The following is a 17,072-nucleotide window of genomic DNA, read 5'->3' on the forward strand; positions in this document are numbered from 1 at the left end:
CTGAAATGAATAGACAGTTATCTGAGTTTTATCCTGTAACTAGTAACAATCTCTGAAGCCAGAACTAGAATTTACAGCAATATACTAATAGATATCACACTCTTGTAAATCCTAAGGTCTGTACTGCTATGCAGACCAGCATTTTAAGAACCTTTTCCTCCTTGAATTGAACATGGAGAGGACCAGGACATCCCTGCATTTACAGAATATCCATTGATAAAAACAATTCCCTCTGAGGTAGATGCAAATAGTTAAAAAATAACAAACATAAGTAAACAACGAACAATTACTGCTGGTAACTGTAAGTGTATTTATCACGTGCCTTTACTCAGAATGGTTTGGTACAGTTCAGTTAAGATCTGTGAGACTCAGAGCAGGTAAACTGAGATTTAGGTTTACTTAAGTACTTACTGTGTATTACTGGGCAACATCCAAAATACCTAACAAAGAGATCTGCATCTAAAGCAGCACTAGAAATAATTAGTTTTAAATTAGCTTGGCTTTGCAACACATCTCTCAATTTTATTAGCAAGAAGTCACTGATTCTATCCCTCTCATGTACTTCATCCTGTATGAATGGAAAGAAAAACAACAAAACAAAAGAACATGTAAACATCACAGATCCAAGATTACATATTTTCACAAACATGATTTTTTTAAAAATGAAAACATGTAATCTGGTGGTGCATTGCAAAGGTATTAAAATGTTTAAGTTCAGCTTAAGAAGGATTGTTTTTATAAACTATCCAAAAGTAAAAAAAAAAAAAAAAATTCAGAAGTAAAAGAAGTTCAGTATAAAAGAAGTTTTATAATGGAATCAGAGCAGACTGCACTGTAATGCATAACCCACCATAGACCTTAATTTCAGAGATCAAAATAAGCATCTGAAACTTCTCTAATTCTTGCACTTGAACATCATTTTCAAGATAAGGCCACAAACTGCAAATCTGGCAAATTTTATTTCAATAAAGTTACCTTTCACAACTGGTAAGAATTAAAACTGTATGATAACACATACTAGGGTCTCATCTTCCACTTAAGAAACAATACATATGCTCCATCTCACACTGAGATGGAGTATATCCATCAAAATACAAGATCCTTACCACAATAACATGTGTCACAGTTGATAGGATGCTGTCTCCTGCCATCAGTGTGCGAAGCAGTACGCCATTGGTGCAAAAAGTTACCAGTGTCTTTGGAGAAACCCTAGTGAACAGCGAACAAAGATGCTTCAGCTTTTTTCACCACTTAAATGCTGCTAGCTTCCCACTATTTACTGAAAATTAAAGATTGAGCAGCTCCTCACCAGAAGTGGAATCACAGTTCTGTCACCAAAGAGCTCACACATACTACTTATTTATAAACTATGCCTGTTCCCTAAGAGTTCCTAAGGATTCTTACTGCTAATGCTCAAAAACTTCAGAAAAGCGATTAATTAACAAGGCGAGATTAATTTTTTTCTAAATTAACAAACAAGTGAAACAGAATCTTAAGAACCTCACCATGCTGTATTAATTTACTGGAAAATTCAGTGTGGACTGCCTTGAAAAAACGGATTACAATTCTTCCAAATACCCTCAGATACAGTCTTTGTCTACATGTTGTAGGTTGACCTTGGCTGAATGCTAGGCACCCACCCAGGCTGCTCTATCCCTCTCCTCCTCAGCTGGACAGGGTAGAAGGAACTCAACAAAAGGCCCAAGAGTCAAGGTAAGGACAGGGAGAGATCACTCACCAGTTACCATCATGGGCAAAACAAACTTGACTTGGGCAACTTGGTTTAGTGCATTACCAATTAAATCCAAGTAGGATAATGAGAAATACAATCAAATGTTAAAACACCTCCCCTCACCCTGCCCTTCTTCCCAGGTTTAACTTCCATTTTTCTCTAATTCCTACCCCTCAGAGCACACAGGGACATGGAATGGAGGCTGTGGTCAATTCACCACATCTTGTCTCTGCTACTCCTTCCTCCTCATGTGGGGGATTTCTCACACTCTTCACAAATTGCTCCAGTGTAGGTCCCTCCCATGTGGTGCAGTCCTTCAGGAACAGACTGCTCCAGCATGGAACCCTCATGGGTTCACAAGTCCCACCAGCAAAACTGCTCCAGCGAAAACTCCACTCTCTGTGGGGCCACATGTCCTGCCAGCAGCCTACTCCAGCACAGGCTTCCCACAGGGTCACAGCCTCCTTTGGGCAACCACCTGCTCTGGTATTGGGGTCCTCCACAGACTGCAGGTGGACTGCTCCACTGTGGACCTCCATGGGCTGCAGGGGAACATCCTCCCTCACCACAGTCTTCACCATGGGCTGCAGGGGGAATCTCTGCTCTGGCACCTGGAGCACCTCCTGCCACTCCTTTGGCACCGACCTTGCCGTCTGCAGAACTATTCCTCTCAAATATTCACAGTCCTCTCTTTGTACTGCTGCACAGATTTTCTTCTCAAATATGCTGCTCCAGACTCATGCTCATCTTTTTGCCGATGGGCTCGCCTGGAGGCGGGTCTCCCTTACAGCCAACTGACAGAGGCTTTATCAGACACATGGGAAGCTTCTTCTCACAAAATACACCCCCCTCACTACCAAAAGTTTGCCATACAAACCCAATACACTATACCTGACTGAATCTCAAATAAATAAGCTGAACCATTTCAAATGCTTTGATTTTTCAAGAATCTAAAATTCTTTAAAAGTACCTACTGCCTGTGGCAGTGCTAGTTGTGCAAATAAAAACAACAATTAATTTCTCCAACACTGACACTTTAAGTACTGAAAACTTCCACAAAAAATTGTAGAGTACTAAACAAAGGAACACACATACATGTCTCTATTTCAAGTCTGGAATTCTTTTTTCACTTCAAAAATACTCCTACAGGTTAAATTCATGGAACACATACCAGATGGAAGTGCTTTACTTTTTTAATCTCTTCTCTCTTTTTCATCAGCCTTCTAGAAATCACCCTTACTGTCTAAGACACTAAGACATAAAAAAATAGATTTCTGTGTTACTGCAAACACTTCCATCCAACATTTTTTGCCAAGACGGAAACAGTGCCATCTCTCCCTTTTGCTATTTCTCACGTGAACTCTTTGGCTCTTCAGCACTGCTTCCAGTACTTCTTCCATCTTACCTATACTTTATTTTTCTTCATTCAGCATAATTCTTCCACACAACAATCATCCACTTAACTTGCAATTCATCTTTACTTGCTCCTCTAATCTTCTAATGCTCTTCTTCTAGCCTTGTGACCTTCAGTATGCATAACAAAATTCTTTAACTTGGCTTTGCTGTTCAAGTGCATTCATTTTCATTAGAAATGTATTCTCTTCATCCATATAAGCAACATAACTAGCCATACCTTTTGCCATCTTCCTCTCAATTGTATCCCAGCTGCTCCCCATTCCTGAAAATTCCACTCTTTACACAATTCAAAGATTTTAGAAACCACACACAATCTACAGACTTTCATCCATCCCTGCTCTGTTTTAGGAGCAAATTCCTCAGGTCATCTAGAATTTCTGCTTTTGCTTTAAACATAAAAGATGAAACAGCATAAATTTAACCCCAAGTAGATTGTTAATGCTCAACATCATTGTTCACTTTTCAATTTTGTTGTTTTCCCTTTTCTGTGCCCTATAAACTCTCTCTACATAGCTTTTGTCACAGCATGCTGGTCTTCCTAGCTATTTTCAAAACTTGCAGAACTTTTGGATTTATCAATGTTAAAAGTAGAGGAAAGGATATCCACACACATACTCCCTAGAAGAAATCAAGAGAAAGCTCCTGCAGTTCAGTTCTATAGAACAACTCACTGCAAGAAAGGGGAGAAGGACACTTCTTTTCTTCTGCATAACACAGAAGAAAAACCATCCTTTTCAACTCTTAAACATTCATTACCCAAAATAACACATCCTAGTTATACTTTACACAGTGATATTTTACCGGGCCGCATCCCAAATACACTGCAGTTTAAATAACCAAGACAAAAGACCAATACCATATCAACCAACTTTAAGAAATGTCATCTGTACCTGCTTTCTAATCGGATCTGATAACCAACTGTCTGGCCAATCTTTTCTCCTCTTTCTGCTGCCACTCTTTCAGCCACAGCAACTGCTGCCAAACGTCTTGGCTGAGTGCAAAATATACGGCAGGGAGTTCCATTTTTGTGACAGTCATCAAGAATAAACTGGGGGATCTGTAAAGAAGTGGTTTAAACCTTTTAGTTTGATAGACTCGTAACTTTTTTATCATAATGAAACAATTTAACTACACCTCAGTATCACACACATTGTCAAATTACTCACAATAGGATTATCATTGCAAATGTATCTGAAGTGGCAGAAAAGGCCACAAAAATCAATTTTGTCTATTAAGATTCATCTCTTTTAAACAAAACACAACAACAACAACAACAACATGCAACCAACCAACCATATGTTGAAGCGTCTCTCTCCTGCTTCAGGGAAATCTATGTAAAAAACCCTGTAAACTATCTTTCATTGTAACACAATAATACTCCAGATACTAGGAACTAGCTTTAGAAGGAAAGGGGTATACAAAACTGTGGCTACTTTTCCTTCAATAGTCCATGATTACTTTAAAGACAAACTGATATCCATCAGATAACTGTGCAGAATATTTTATGCTTTAAATATGTATCTATTGGCTTAGTATTATAAAAGAAAAAAAGTTAACTGGAACACTAGGACCTGAATCACATGGGAAGACAAAAGCCTTAAAACTAGAATTTAAAAAATCCTTATTACAGAAATATTGCAGATTTGACATCAGTTTGGTATAAATACTGTTATGTTTTTTATTTCACTAAAACATACTTGAGTAGTTTTTCCTGATCCAGTCTCTCCAACAATCAAAACAACTTTATGGTCCTTTATTATTTTAACAATTTCTTCCTGTCTTTCAAAAACTGGTAGTGACTGCCTGAAGAAATCAAGTTCTGATTCCCCTCTTTTCACAGGAACCTGGGGTATACCATCATTAAGTCGTCCACTTGTCTTCACTTTTTTGTTTTCTGTGAAAAGAAGTCAATAAATTATAAAGGAAGGTCACTAAAACACTGGTTAAAACTGTACTTAAAAATGAACACTACTGATTTTATTAGCATTCCTGTTGATAAAGTGAGAAACCCATGACATATTTAAAAGTGATTTTCATGGTAACACATTGTGTTATGGTGCTTGAAATAAATATAGTTTAAAGGATTTTTTACTTTCATAGAAATTTTAAACACAACTGAATTATCACAGTACCTTGCTCAAGCTAAAAAAAGGCATGAAAAGCTTAAAGATAAATAGAAACTAAATCAGAGAAAAAAAAGCCTTGGACTTTGCATCTGCCTACACATTCCCATCTCAAGAGTTTGCCTACAAAAATCCACCACAGAGTTAAACATTTAAGTTATTCCAAACTGACAATTGTGTTTTCCAACAAAAAGACCACTTTACTGTGATTCACATGCCTTCTTTCACATCCTTGTCTTTTAAGATCTCCTTTCAGTCAGTCTTACATAACCTAACAGCCTAGTACATAAGATTTGTCTTAGCAGGTACTAATTGAAACATGATATATTGAGAGCCCTAGAGCCACACAGCAGCTGATCTATCAGCAAGCAATGCATAAGTAGCTAAAAAACCTGCAGTCTTCTGAGGAGCCTACTTCAACCTCAGTATGTTAAATGCTACTCTTTAATTCCTTAATAATTACTTTCTAGAAGAATGAGAAGCTCACTGTCAATGCAATTTTATTGCAATTATATAGGCATAATGCCATTATTTAATGCAATTAAAAGATTCATGTATTAAATTCCAAACACTGTTTTACCAAGACAGACACAGACTAACAGATTAAAAGAGTCAAAGATCATTCTGGAGATGTAAAAAAAGATAAATTTTACACTATTCATTAATTTATACCCTACGTCCCTAAGAAATTGCTTTTTGGTACGTTTATTATAGTTTCCCTCTGCTGACTAAACAATCTTATTAAACAAACGAAAGAACTGAGAAAGAAAACTAGCAAAGGAAGCACTTAACTAACACAATGAATCAGAAATACCCATTTAAACAAGGCATACTGCTATGTTCTCTGTTCACTACACCCAGCTTTGCACACAGAAACACAACACAACTTTGACAAACATAACTTTAAAGCAACAACCATGTTAAAAGCATTATTTAAAAAACCCATCTTATATCAGAAGTTTGTCTTCCAAAGGACCTTATACACTCTTGAAATCAAGGAGTTTACATAACAGCCCAAGTTTACTTAAATAGCTCTTACAAACTGAATCTATTTTAGACGACAAAACAAATCATGAACTCCTTATTTTATCAAGGACATGAATTCCTACAGGCACAACAGACAATTTCATTTTCTCTTAAGAGTATTCTTACACAGGGTGATGGTAACACTTTTCTCTTTAATCTTACCCCATGGAATTTGCAGGAATCAAGTCTGTATCAAAACAGATTTGATTAATCACAACTGTATTTTAAAAAAATCTGGCTGAAATTGTCTCAAACAATCAAAATTAACTTGATATAGGGGAGACATTGCAATGTGGGTGACATGACTGCCTGAGCAGCTTATGACACAGGTTTTAAAAGACCCTGTATTAACAATTACAAGTCAAGAAAATCATTAGGTTTGTTTAGAAAGAAGAGTGTCAGTGAGGACAAAAGAAGAGATAGAAAATAGAAGGGTTTATTTTGGGTTTGGGTTGTGGGTTGTTTTTTCAAATAGTGTTGATTGACAAGTCCATATCACAAGACATACTGAACATACCAGATTCAACAGCATATGCATTTCCTTGTTCTGTCTTTGGCAGAAGTTCTGTTCGCTCTTTATTTGTGACAGGAAAATTTCGAATTAAAGTACAAACAGCATGTTTTGCACCAGGAGTTAAGGCACAAGTCATTACTGCACGTTTTAGTTCTGATCCATCCTTTTTTCTTACAGTTAGGTATCGATTTGCTCCTTTTCTGGGAGAAAGGAAAAAAGGCATTTCAGGAATAAGCAAACTAGTTACCTCCATGTAATGATCTTTGACAATAATTCTTTCAAGGTGACTTTCCGCTTATTTTCAAATATAATGTCATAACGAGAATCCTCCAAATAATGTCCTAAGTAGCATAATGCAACATTCACAATAGTCATCATCAAAAGCAGCTTCTATTCATGCAAGGTACTGCAGAACAGACACTGCAGGCATCAGACGAATATGCCCCAGTTATCACTGCATTTGTCTCCCTAAAGACAGTCAGCTCTACCAATCACTTTATCAATCAATACTGAGAGTTATGACATCAAATTGACTTTTAGACTAACTTGAAAGATATAGAAGTTAAAAATCAACAAATGAGTAGAATAAACAAAAAAAGCTCCCTGCTAGTGGCATTCCAAACTCTAACAAAATCCAGTAAAACTTATCATATCTCAGGATGTTCATTATCAAAGATTTATTATGTAGAAATGGAGCCAAAACACTTAACCGGAACACTGATCCACTTCTCAGACTGAACTCTTGACACCAAAATGCAAACAAATATTGTAAATGTACTTTAAAGTGAAATAACATGTGCTTGGGCTACAACTGACAGATCACCACTTTCAAAACAACTTCTCAGGGTAAGAATAGAAGGTCACACAAAGAGCCCAGTGACCTGTCCCTGGCAAGGGGGGAAGACTGGTGCAGGTATGCAGGTGCTGGAAAGGGTAGCTGCTGTGAGAAGAGGCCCAGCCATCTCCAGCAGCCCCTGGTAAAAACGACTCTGTCCTCTTTACATCCTCATTTCAAGTACTTACACACACCGTTGAGACCCCCCCCCCTCCCTCCGCCCGAGCTTTGTCTTCTGGAGGCTGAAAAGTCCTAGAACTCTGGCCCTTTCTGCATAGAGGAGATGCTCCATCCCCCCTTCACCAGGTTGCTGGTCCTTCACTGAACTCTCACCAACCTAGGTCTCCGTCCTCCTGGTGATTCCAGCCCTGGACAGACACAAGTAGCCTAATCAGTGCTGAGTGGAATCCATGCTTCCCAACAGAAGCACTCTTTTGAACATGCTATTCTAAGTTGCACTTTACCTGTCAACACAGAAGATTCTATGCAAAACCTTTTAAAACACATTAGTGCAGGAGAAAAAAAATCCCAGGAAGGATCTTTGTGAGAAATCTTTCTTATGCACATGAAGTCCTCAAAACTGCATTACAAACTAGTATGTCATGCATTTTTTTACTCAGACATCAAGCAAAGCACAGAGACACTTATGTTTATATTTACTTTTTAAAGTTTCTTCTCTACTGCCATTGCCCACGACACTGCACGATAAGTTAAAATACAGATAGTTTTAACACTGATAACGAAATCCCATAAATTTGCACAGAAAAGAGAAAATCATAAATAAAAATATGAGTCAAACTTACCCTTTACTCTTTGATATCAGTCCAAGAGAATGACAGAGCCGGTGAACAAACGCTCTTTCGGTTCTAGTGAAAGAAGACGGAAATTCCATTTCTAGAAAGAGAATTTAAAAAATAAAACCCCGAGCACAAAAACTCAACAGGAAGTATTCCCGACGTATGACCCCGGGGCCACGAGTTTGTCAGTCCCCAAAGCCACCACGCTTCCCGTGCACAGCGGGACTGGTGGCAGCGCTGTCCCCCGGCACCCGTGCGGGACTCGGCCGCCCCGGGGCAGCGCGGCCTGCCGAGCCGCTCCGGCCCGGGAGAGCCCGCAGGCCCGGCTGCCCGCCCGCCCCGCTCCGCGCGGCTCCCCCACGCACCCGTGTCCTCGCCATAGCGGAACCGCTCCAGAGCGAGGTTCACCGCGATCTCCACCTCCTCGTCCACGCGGGTGTCCCTCGCACCTTTGCCGCCTCGGCCGCGGCCCGGCGCGGCAGGAGCGGCCGAGCCCGCTGTGCCCGCGCCGTGCTGCCGCGGCGCAACGTTCCTGGGCCGCGACATGGCTCCGGCACAGAGCGGGGGCTCCGCCACACGCGGAGATGACAGGCGCGGCCCCCGACGCTGCCGCCGAGCAGCAGGGCCGGGCGGCGCGGCGCCGTGACTCGCGCCCGGCGCCGGGCGGCTGCGAGCGGCGATCGCACCGGCGCGGCTGCTGCGGGGGTGGAGCCGCACCGCGCACGGAAGGAAGCGCCTCGTGTGGTTTTGTGCCCGGCAGAGCCTTACGGAGTGTGTCGTGGAATCGGTGTTGCGCAATAGTGTCACAGTCGCCCGCGACTGAAGCAGCAGCGCCGATACCTGTCGGATATCATGCGATTTCATTGAATGACGTTCAGTGTGTGAAAAATGCATGTTTTATGATTGGCTTTTCGCAAATATTAAATTGAATACTATATGTATTATGTTATATTGATTAGAAGTGCTGTATTAACATTTTTATAGTATGGTATATGTAGTTTTGTAGTTAAAATAGAGCCTGTGTATGTGGGGGTTTTTTTACTAGCTCAAGCAAGAGATGAGATAATGAAGAAACTCTTCACACAGAGATGACAATGATGGGGGCCCATAAAGAATTACTGCCTCCTTATCGGAAAAGACAAACATTCTTCCACCTTCTCTCCGTCTTTATGGAACCACCAGGATTAAGGGGAAGAAGTTGACAAAAACCAGAAAAGTTCTTAATTTGCAAGGAATTTATGCATCATGTATGAGATGTATGAATATGCAACAGGCTACTGCTTTTAAAGATTATTCCTTTGTTCACAAGGCATGCTTATTGGGCTTAAGTGCCCGAGAGCATCCGGACGTCCGTAATTCTTTGCTTTTTAGTGTCTTGTAATTGTCCTAACTCTAAATTTTCATTACTCTAATTGTATTACTATTTTTATTTTATTATTATTAAACTTTTAAAATTTTAAAAACCAAGTGATTGGCGTTTATAACAAATGGTAGCAGAGGATGGTTATTAATACCTCGCTGTGGGTGCTGTAGGAGAATTAGAGTGAGAAGACGCGTCCTGCCCTGATTAGGCAGCCTCGCTCTGTTCCCCTGGTGTGACCACAGACCGCAGGTTACGATCCGATGGACAAAAAGAGACAATAAAGCAAAGAAAAGGGAAAGAATTCCTAAACCGCGGTAATTAGCCCCTAAGACCAAAGTGTACACGAAGAACAAACACCCAAGGACAAGGGATAGGTAAGTATTTGTTGGGTCGGGGTGGATAAGGGGGGATGAATGTGTGTGAATGAGAGGCGGGCTGGTCACCCCAGACCTGCTAAGCGATTGCGGCCCATGCTGCGTTTCCGTCTTTTTCGCGAGAAAAGCGGCCAGTACAGAGACGAAGCGAATGATAAAAGAGTGAGAGAATCCCCCCGGGGAAAATCGGGATTAATCCATTGGGGAAAATAAGAAGGTAAAAAGGGGCCTTTAAATTTTTTTTTGCTAGGTTGAATTGAATGGGCTGGGTTGAGGGATTAATATTCAAGAGCACCCAGGGTTGTTGCTGGGTTGAGATATTAATCCTCAAGAGCACCCAGGTTTGAATAAAAGTCTGCTGGGTTGAGATATTAATCTTCGAGAGCACCCAGGACTGAGTAAAATTTTGCCGGAGGGTACACCCGAGAGAATCTGGGGTTGGGAACAACTCAGCCAGATTGAGGGGTATCCAAGAACACCGGGACTGGCCAGGGACACCTAAAGGTGTAATAGGTGTGTTGAAAAATAAAAGGTACCTTGTTGTTGTGGTTGTTTTGTTGTGTGTGTGAGTAAGTGAAAAATAAACTTGAGCGAATGGGGACGAATTATGTTTGGATTGTAATGCAGATTGTTTATTTTAAGCTTTGTTGTAGTTCCTTGGAGGAAAGTGTGTTGTGTTGAGGGGTGGTGTGAGAAAAAGGAGGTTTTTTTTGAGAGTGTAGTCGAAGGAAAAGTGGTATTTGGGTAGGGGGAGGAAGGTGGAACAGAGGCAGGGGGTGAGTAGATAAGATCTTGAAAAATGGGACAGAAATCCAGTAAGAAATTATCAACAGAGATACCCCAAGATAGTCTCCTGGGAGTTATGTTAGCCAACTGGGAAAAAAACCCTTGTACAAGAAAAAAGGACAAAGTAAAGATGATACAATTTTGTATGCTTGAATGGCCAACAAAGGAAATAAGATCTGACCACGTTTATTGGCCTAGATATGGTTCTTTTGAAAGATGGATTTGTCAGGCTCTAAATGTATTTGTAAACTCAAAGGAATCGTTTAATTCAGAAGAAAGAGAATATGCCACGTGTTGGACAGGGGATTTTAGGAAAATAAAAATCTTTAATGTATCAGAAATCCCCGAAACAAAACAAGAAAAGAAAACAAGGAAAGAGAAGGGAGGGGAGCAAGAGGAAAAAAGAGGAAAAGAAAAAGAATGGGATCCTTTGCAGGTTTTGCCTCCTCCTTTCCCATTCGCGCCTGCACCGCCTGCGGCCCCAGCACCGGTTTCGGGGCCCAGCGAGCTGCTCCCTTCAGCTCCGCCGGTCCCGGTGCCGGTGCCTGTCCCGGTGCCTGCGCCCACCCCGGGTTCTGGCTCGCCGCGTGTTCCTGCCCCGGTTCCCGTGCCCGCGGCGGCGGCTCTGCAGGTTCCCGTCCCGCTGCCCGCAGCAACCCCCCTGGTCCCTGTTTCGCCGCCTGCCGCGTCGGTACCGGCCCCCGCCTCGCTGCTCGCGGCTGCCCGGCCGGCCCCCTCCCCATCCTGCCCGGTTTGCCCGCGGCTGGTCCGCTGGCCGCGCCCGGCGGGCTCCCGTTAGTCCCGGCTGTCCCGTCTCTGGCCGCTTCTCCCGCAGCGGTTTTCTCGGCCCCATCCCCCGCGGCTTTGCCCATTCCGGCTACACTGGGCGCTGCCGCCGCTGCCCTGCCTCTGCCGGGAGCGGCTGACTCTGCCGCCATTAGCCACATGGACGCTGACCGCGCTGCCGGGCACTTCCCGGACACGCTCCCCCCTTCAGCAGCTCCGGCAGCAAACCCCGCCCGTGCTCCGCCTCTGGAGGACCTGGCCTCTATGGTATGTCCTCCCCATACCGCCCTTCCGGCCCCGAGTCCCGTTCCCTTGGAAACCGCAGCTCCGGCTCCAAGGAACTCCCTGTCCCTGGAAGATACTCCTTATAAAAATATTAGAGGTACAATTAAGAGGCAGCTTTCTCCTGGTTTTTCCTCACCACACGAAAATAAGGCTGCAGAAAAACATTGGAACAAAGAAATTGGTCTTTTTCCACTAAGAGAGGTCCCGATAGGAGGGGGTGGGATTGGATTTGTGAATGCTCCCCTGACTTCTTCCGAAGTCAGAAATTTTAAAAAAGAAATCAAAGGGATTTTTAGAGGATCCCATCGGCACAGCTGAACAACTTGACCAATTTTTAGGTCCAAACGTTTATACCTGGGAAGAAATGCAGTCTATAATGAAGATACTATTTTCTCAGGAAGAAAGGGAAATTTTAAGAGTTGCCGGCATAAAAGCCTGGAATAAAGAACATCCACAGGGGCCCTCTGGAGAAGAAATAATGCCAACTGAACCTCCGGGGTGGAGTCGAAATAATGAGGAGGGGAGAAAACATATGAATGAGTATTGTAATTTAATAATCAAGAGGGAAAAAAAAGGGGCATCATCTCGAGGGCAAAATGCTGAAGGGACTTTTGAGGCACAACAAGGGAAAGGGGAGGCTCCAACTGAATGGTTGGACAGACTTGGGAGAAATATAAGGCAACATTCCAGAATGGATCCTGAGACTGATGTGAGAAAAGCTTTGTTAAAGATTAACTTTGTGCTTGGCCAGATAATGGAAAAGATTGAAGATCAGCATGACAAATCATTAGATGATTTATTAAAGGAGGCTCAGAAAGTCTATGGCCAAAGCCAAACTAAAAGCAAGGATTGTGGCAGTCACCATGTGAGAAAACAATTACAAGAAAAAAATCAAAAACACACAAACACTACTCCTAGATATGACAGTAGTAGAGACAGGGGAACAGAAAAAAATAAAACCCCAATACAAACCAAGTCTCAGGAGCATTCCAGGAATGTCTGCTTTTACTGTAAGAACAAAGGACATTATAAGAGAGATTGTCCTAAGAGAGCAACAGATCTGAAAATCTTCTGAGAGATGAGCAAAGAAGAAGAATAGGGATATTAGAGGCTCTATTTTTTTAAGGGAAAAATACCATCTAGAGTCTGTGATAACTTTAAAAGTGGGTCCCCAAGAAAAAGAATTAGAATTTGTAGTAGACACAGGGGCAAAAAGAACCTGTCTGTTAAATATTCCAAAATATTATAGTGTGAGCAAAGATATTGTAAAAGTAACAAGAAAAAAAAATTAAAAAGGAAGTTTGGGCTAGAGAAGGAAATAGGGAAGGATGCTTCATACTGAGCAAATGTCTTAATTGAGCTGTTGATTCAGCTAATTCTTTTCCCATTACTGTGTACAAGTAGTTTAAATTATTTCTTCCAATTTGCATTGTGATTTTTCATCTTGAAATTTGTAACTTGCTATATTCTAAGGTTGAAAAACTAGTTTACAGCTGTGACATAGCCAGACCTACTTTTAATTTATTTTGAATCGATGTGAAGCTGTTCAATCACATGGTTCTCAGTGTGTAAAGTTAAACTAAAGGTAACACCAGCTACTTGGCAGGTCAATGAGAAACATTTTTTCTTCCAGCCAGTCCTTTTATATGTACCCAAATGTGTTTTGCTTTTTTAGTTTTTTGTTTTGTTTGTGTTTCTGGAAGTGCTGACTACTTGCAGTGCACCTAGAACAGCAGCTAGAGTTGTGCATGCATAGCACTTTTGAAAAATAGGGCTCATTTTTTTGACCTCGAATTGGAGATGGCTACATATATAAATGGGAACACACAAAGCTGGATGAAGAAAAGGTTTCAGTATCTTCTAATGTAAGCTGTTAATTTGTTACTTTCAGCATCACTGTGGGTGTGTGACACACACACACATAAAAAAAAAATGGTGGGGGGGAATATCTGCTTGCTGTAGTTTTATTTCTGGAATGAGTTAAACAGCTATGAAGAAGTTGTGGGTTCCTTGTGTGGTTTACCCAGGCCTGCAGGGAAGGCTTGGTCGTGATTCCCTCTGTGCTGCAGGTAGCCCTGCAGCGTGGCAGCAGTTGCCTCTAGTGAGTTTGCAGGCAGGGTGCTTCACCACTGCAGTGTTCAGGTGCTGTTTCCTATTGTGACATTAAAGCTTAAATTCAAGAGTGCCTCTTTCCATCCAATTATTGTTTGTACCACAGAAGCCTCTTTGAACAGTATTTCCTAGCAGTCAAAGAGAAGGTATTGCAGAGACAAATTCCTTACTTTCTGTCTCTCCCCACTGTATTCATGTTTTGTCCATTCTCTTTTCAAAATATGGATTTGTAAAACTCATGCTCTGTGTCCTCAGATGCCCTTCCCAAATCAAACCTTGGCTTTGTTGCAAATTGCATTGCACTAACTAACATTGTCTTAAATTTTTTTTGGTGCAGGTAGGGTCACTTTGGAAGTAAGTTGTTGTTTACCTTGTTCCTACAACCTTTTTGAGCTTGTGAATGGAGAAAATTGTGATAGAAAAACAAGTCTTTAGTTTTAGTACTGTGTCAGCTGTGAGTGGCTAGTAGCCTTGGTGGAGAGTGCCATGAATGCATGCTTGCAAAACACACATAACAAAAGTAATTTGTAAAGAAGTTGAAAAAGGGGGAGGGGTGGTTGGCAGACCTACCTCTCTGAGACATTGGAATGTGGACTGATGTTAGAAGGTGGACTGATGCTGGAATGTAGATGTTAAAATGTGAAGAGAGAGAAAGAGAGGGAGAGAAAAAGAGAGAGGGAGGTGAAGGACAGAGTTAAACGCAAGACTGTTAAAAAATAAATAAATAAATAAAAGTGACCACCACTAGAGATAAGATCAAGGCAGAGATAGCTGACTTTCACAAAGTGATTTATTTGTTTAAGCAAGAACTCTTTTCTCTTTCTGGTTTTTGTTGTTAAGAAGAGGAGGCTTTTTGTTCTGAAGAATGAGTTAAATGTGGCCCAAAAAGTAAAAAACAAGAGATGTGATACATGTCGTGTTAAAATTGGCCTGGTCTTTCTATTTAACTACTTATAGCTCACAAGAAGAATTGGCCTATGCAGCTATTAAAACAGCTGGATACAAGAAGAAGAAGCAGCTGTAGAAAAAGCTTTTAGCTAAACCCAGAAAGTTTTGAAGAAAACTAATGGTAAAAGTTAATGCAGTATTGTCTTTCTTTTAACACTGTGTTATTAAGAAGTCCTTTCCAGGTACCACTAAAGCAGCAATCTGAACCACAGAAAGAGGGTGAATTCACGACAGCAAAATCAAAGAACTTGTGAAGAACCTTGAAGAATGGACTATCACATCTAAACCGGGTGATATCAAATTGACTTTCGACTGGGACTGGGTGGTAATAGTTTGGGAAAACCCAAATGAACCAAGGAAAGTACAAAAAATAACACCTAACTGAGAAATAAGGCAAAGCTTACATCACTGGTTTTAAGCACTGCCTAAATAAGTCCTCAGACGCCTCCGACACCTCCTTAGGAGAGGAACATTGCCACTTCAAACAGGAAGATCAAGATTATTTTAATCAGAGTTCTCACATTCTGGCCTTAGCCTGTGACTTGTACAAGGAAGAAGGGAAATTACCATCAGTATTATACTGTATACTTTATTTGATTCATCCCAGTGCTGGACACACTAACTGGGTTATAAGTAAATGTTCAAATTATGAGAATGATTGGTATTGGAGCTCACAAAATCTATGTTCTCATTGCAATAGGTATTGAGTACTGAATCTATCCCCTATAGAGATAGAACTCAAAGCAACTGAGGTAATAACTTTGTTTTGTAGATGGGAATTATCAATGCCTGTTGACTGAGAGATACCTGAGGAATGGTAAGAAACCTCAGTTAAGGAGTGTGGAAAAGGACTTGCCTAAAAATATTTAGTAAAAAGAGTAACAAAGGAAACAGAGGGCAAGCCTGGATTGACCACTGTACTCGCCACCGAGAAGATCACACATACCTGCTATGGGAAGCAACTCCATAGGCAGGGGAGGTGGGAGTATAAGCCATACCAGACCTCTGTTATTCCTGTTTCTGTCTCTCATTTGTTGTCTTTTACCTTTTGAGATACTGGCAAGATCGTGTCACAAATGCTACAAAAAATATTACATGGAAAGAAACCAAAGTTCCTTTTTTGTTACACACCCCCATGTCAACAGCCACTGTTATAACCCATCCAAACTGAGTACCTGCAGGAAAAATGGGGAAAAATATTGAATTACAAGGAACTTAGGAAAAAGTAGTAATAGATGGGGCATTGAATGTCCAAAATGAGAGAGATGGATTTGTTTTACATTTGATTTCAGGAATACAGTCCAAGATTAAGCAAAAAGGCCATTAGTAAAAAAAAAAAAAGTGAAATCAGCACAGCAATCTACCTCAGTATTAAACCCAAATTATATACTGAATCGTATTATAAGACTCCAAGCAGTCATAGAGAAGATAACAAACAAAGCTGCTCAGGCATTAGAATTAAAGAAATAACCCAGATACTGGTCCCAAAGTGGGAAAACAATGTTAAAAACTAACTGATGGGGTAATGTATTGAAGAATAGATAGTGGAATAGATTAGGATTACAACTGTTCTGATGTTTCTTCCTTGTTTAATCCCATCTTTTATTTGATTACTAACATAGTCTAAAGAATGCAATTAGATAAGAAATATTGCTCAAGCCAAATGATTTATAAAGAATAAGAGGAGGGATTGTGAAAAATGCATGTTTTATGATTGGCTTTTCGCAAATATTAAATTGAATACTATATGTATTATGTTATATTGATTAGAAGTGCTGTATTAACATTTTTATAGTATGGTATATGTAGTTTTGTAGTTAAAATAGAGCCTATGTATGGGGGGGTTTTTTTACTAGCTCAAGCAAGAGATGAGATAATGAAGAAACTCTTCACACAGAGATGACAATGATGGGGGCCCATAAAGAATTACTGCCTCCTTATCAGAAAAGACAAACATTCTTCCACCTTCTCTCCG

General features: G+C 40.9%; 1 protein-coding gene across 1 annotated transcript in view; it reads right to left on the minus strand.

Moving 5' to 3' along the window:
* LOC137464551 (3'-5' RNA helicase YTHDC2-like) overlaps positions 1-8,999 on the minus strand; it is a 28,179-nt gene extending 19,180 nt beyond the window's left edge. Inside the window, exons 1-7 of the mRNA XM_068175957.1 lie at positions 8,809-8,999; positions 8,450-8,540; positions 6,815-7,011; positions 4,846-5,042; positions 4,039-4,205; positions 1,107-1,209; positions 412-568 (exon numbers count right to left, since the gene is read on the minus strand). Coding sequence (XP_068032058.1) covers positions 412-568; positions 1,107-1,209; positions 4,039-4,205; positions 4,846-5,042; positions 6,815-7,011; positions 8,450-8,540; positions 8,809-8,989 — 1,093 coding nt within the window. The 5' untranslated portion in view covers positions 8,990-8,999. The remainder of the gene's footprint in view (positions 1-411; positions 569-1,106; positions 1,210-4,038; positions 4,206-4,845; positions 5,043-6,814; positions 7,012-8,449; positions 8,541-8,808) is intronic.
* Between the last annotated feature and the right edge of the window lie 8,073 nt (positions 9,000-17,072).

Source organism: Anomalospiza imberbis, chromosome Z, assembly GCF_031753505.1.
Source record: "Anomalospiza imberbis isolate Cuckoo-Finch-1a 21T00152 chromosome Z, ASM3175350v1, whole genome shotgun sequence".
Lineage (NCBI taxonomy): Eukaryota > Metazoa > Chordata > Aves > Passeriformes > Viduidae > Anomalospiza > Anomalospiza imberbis.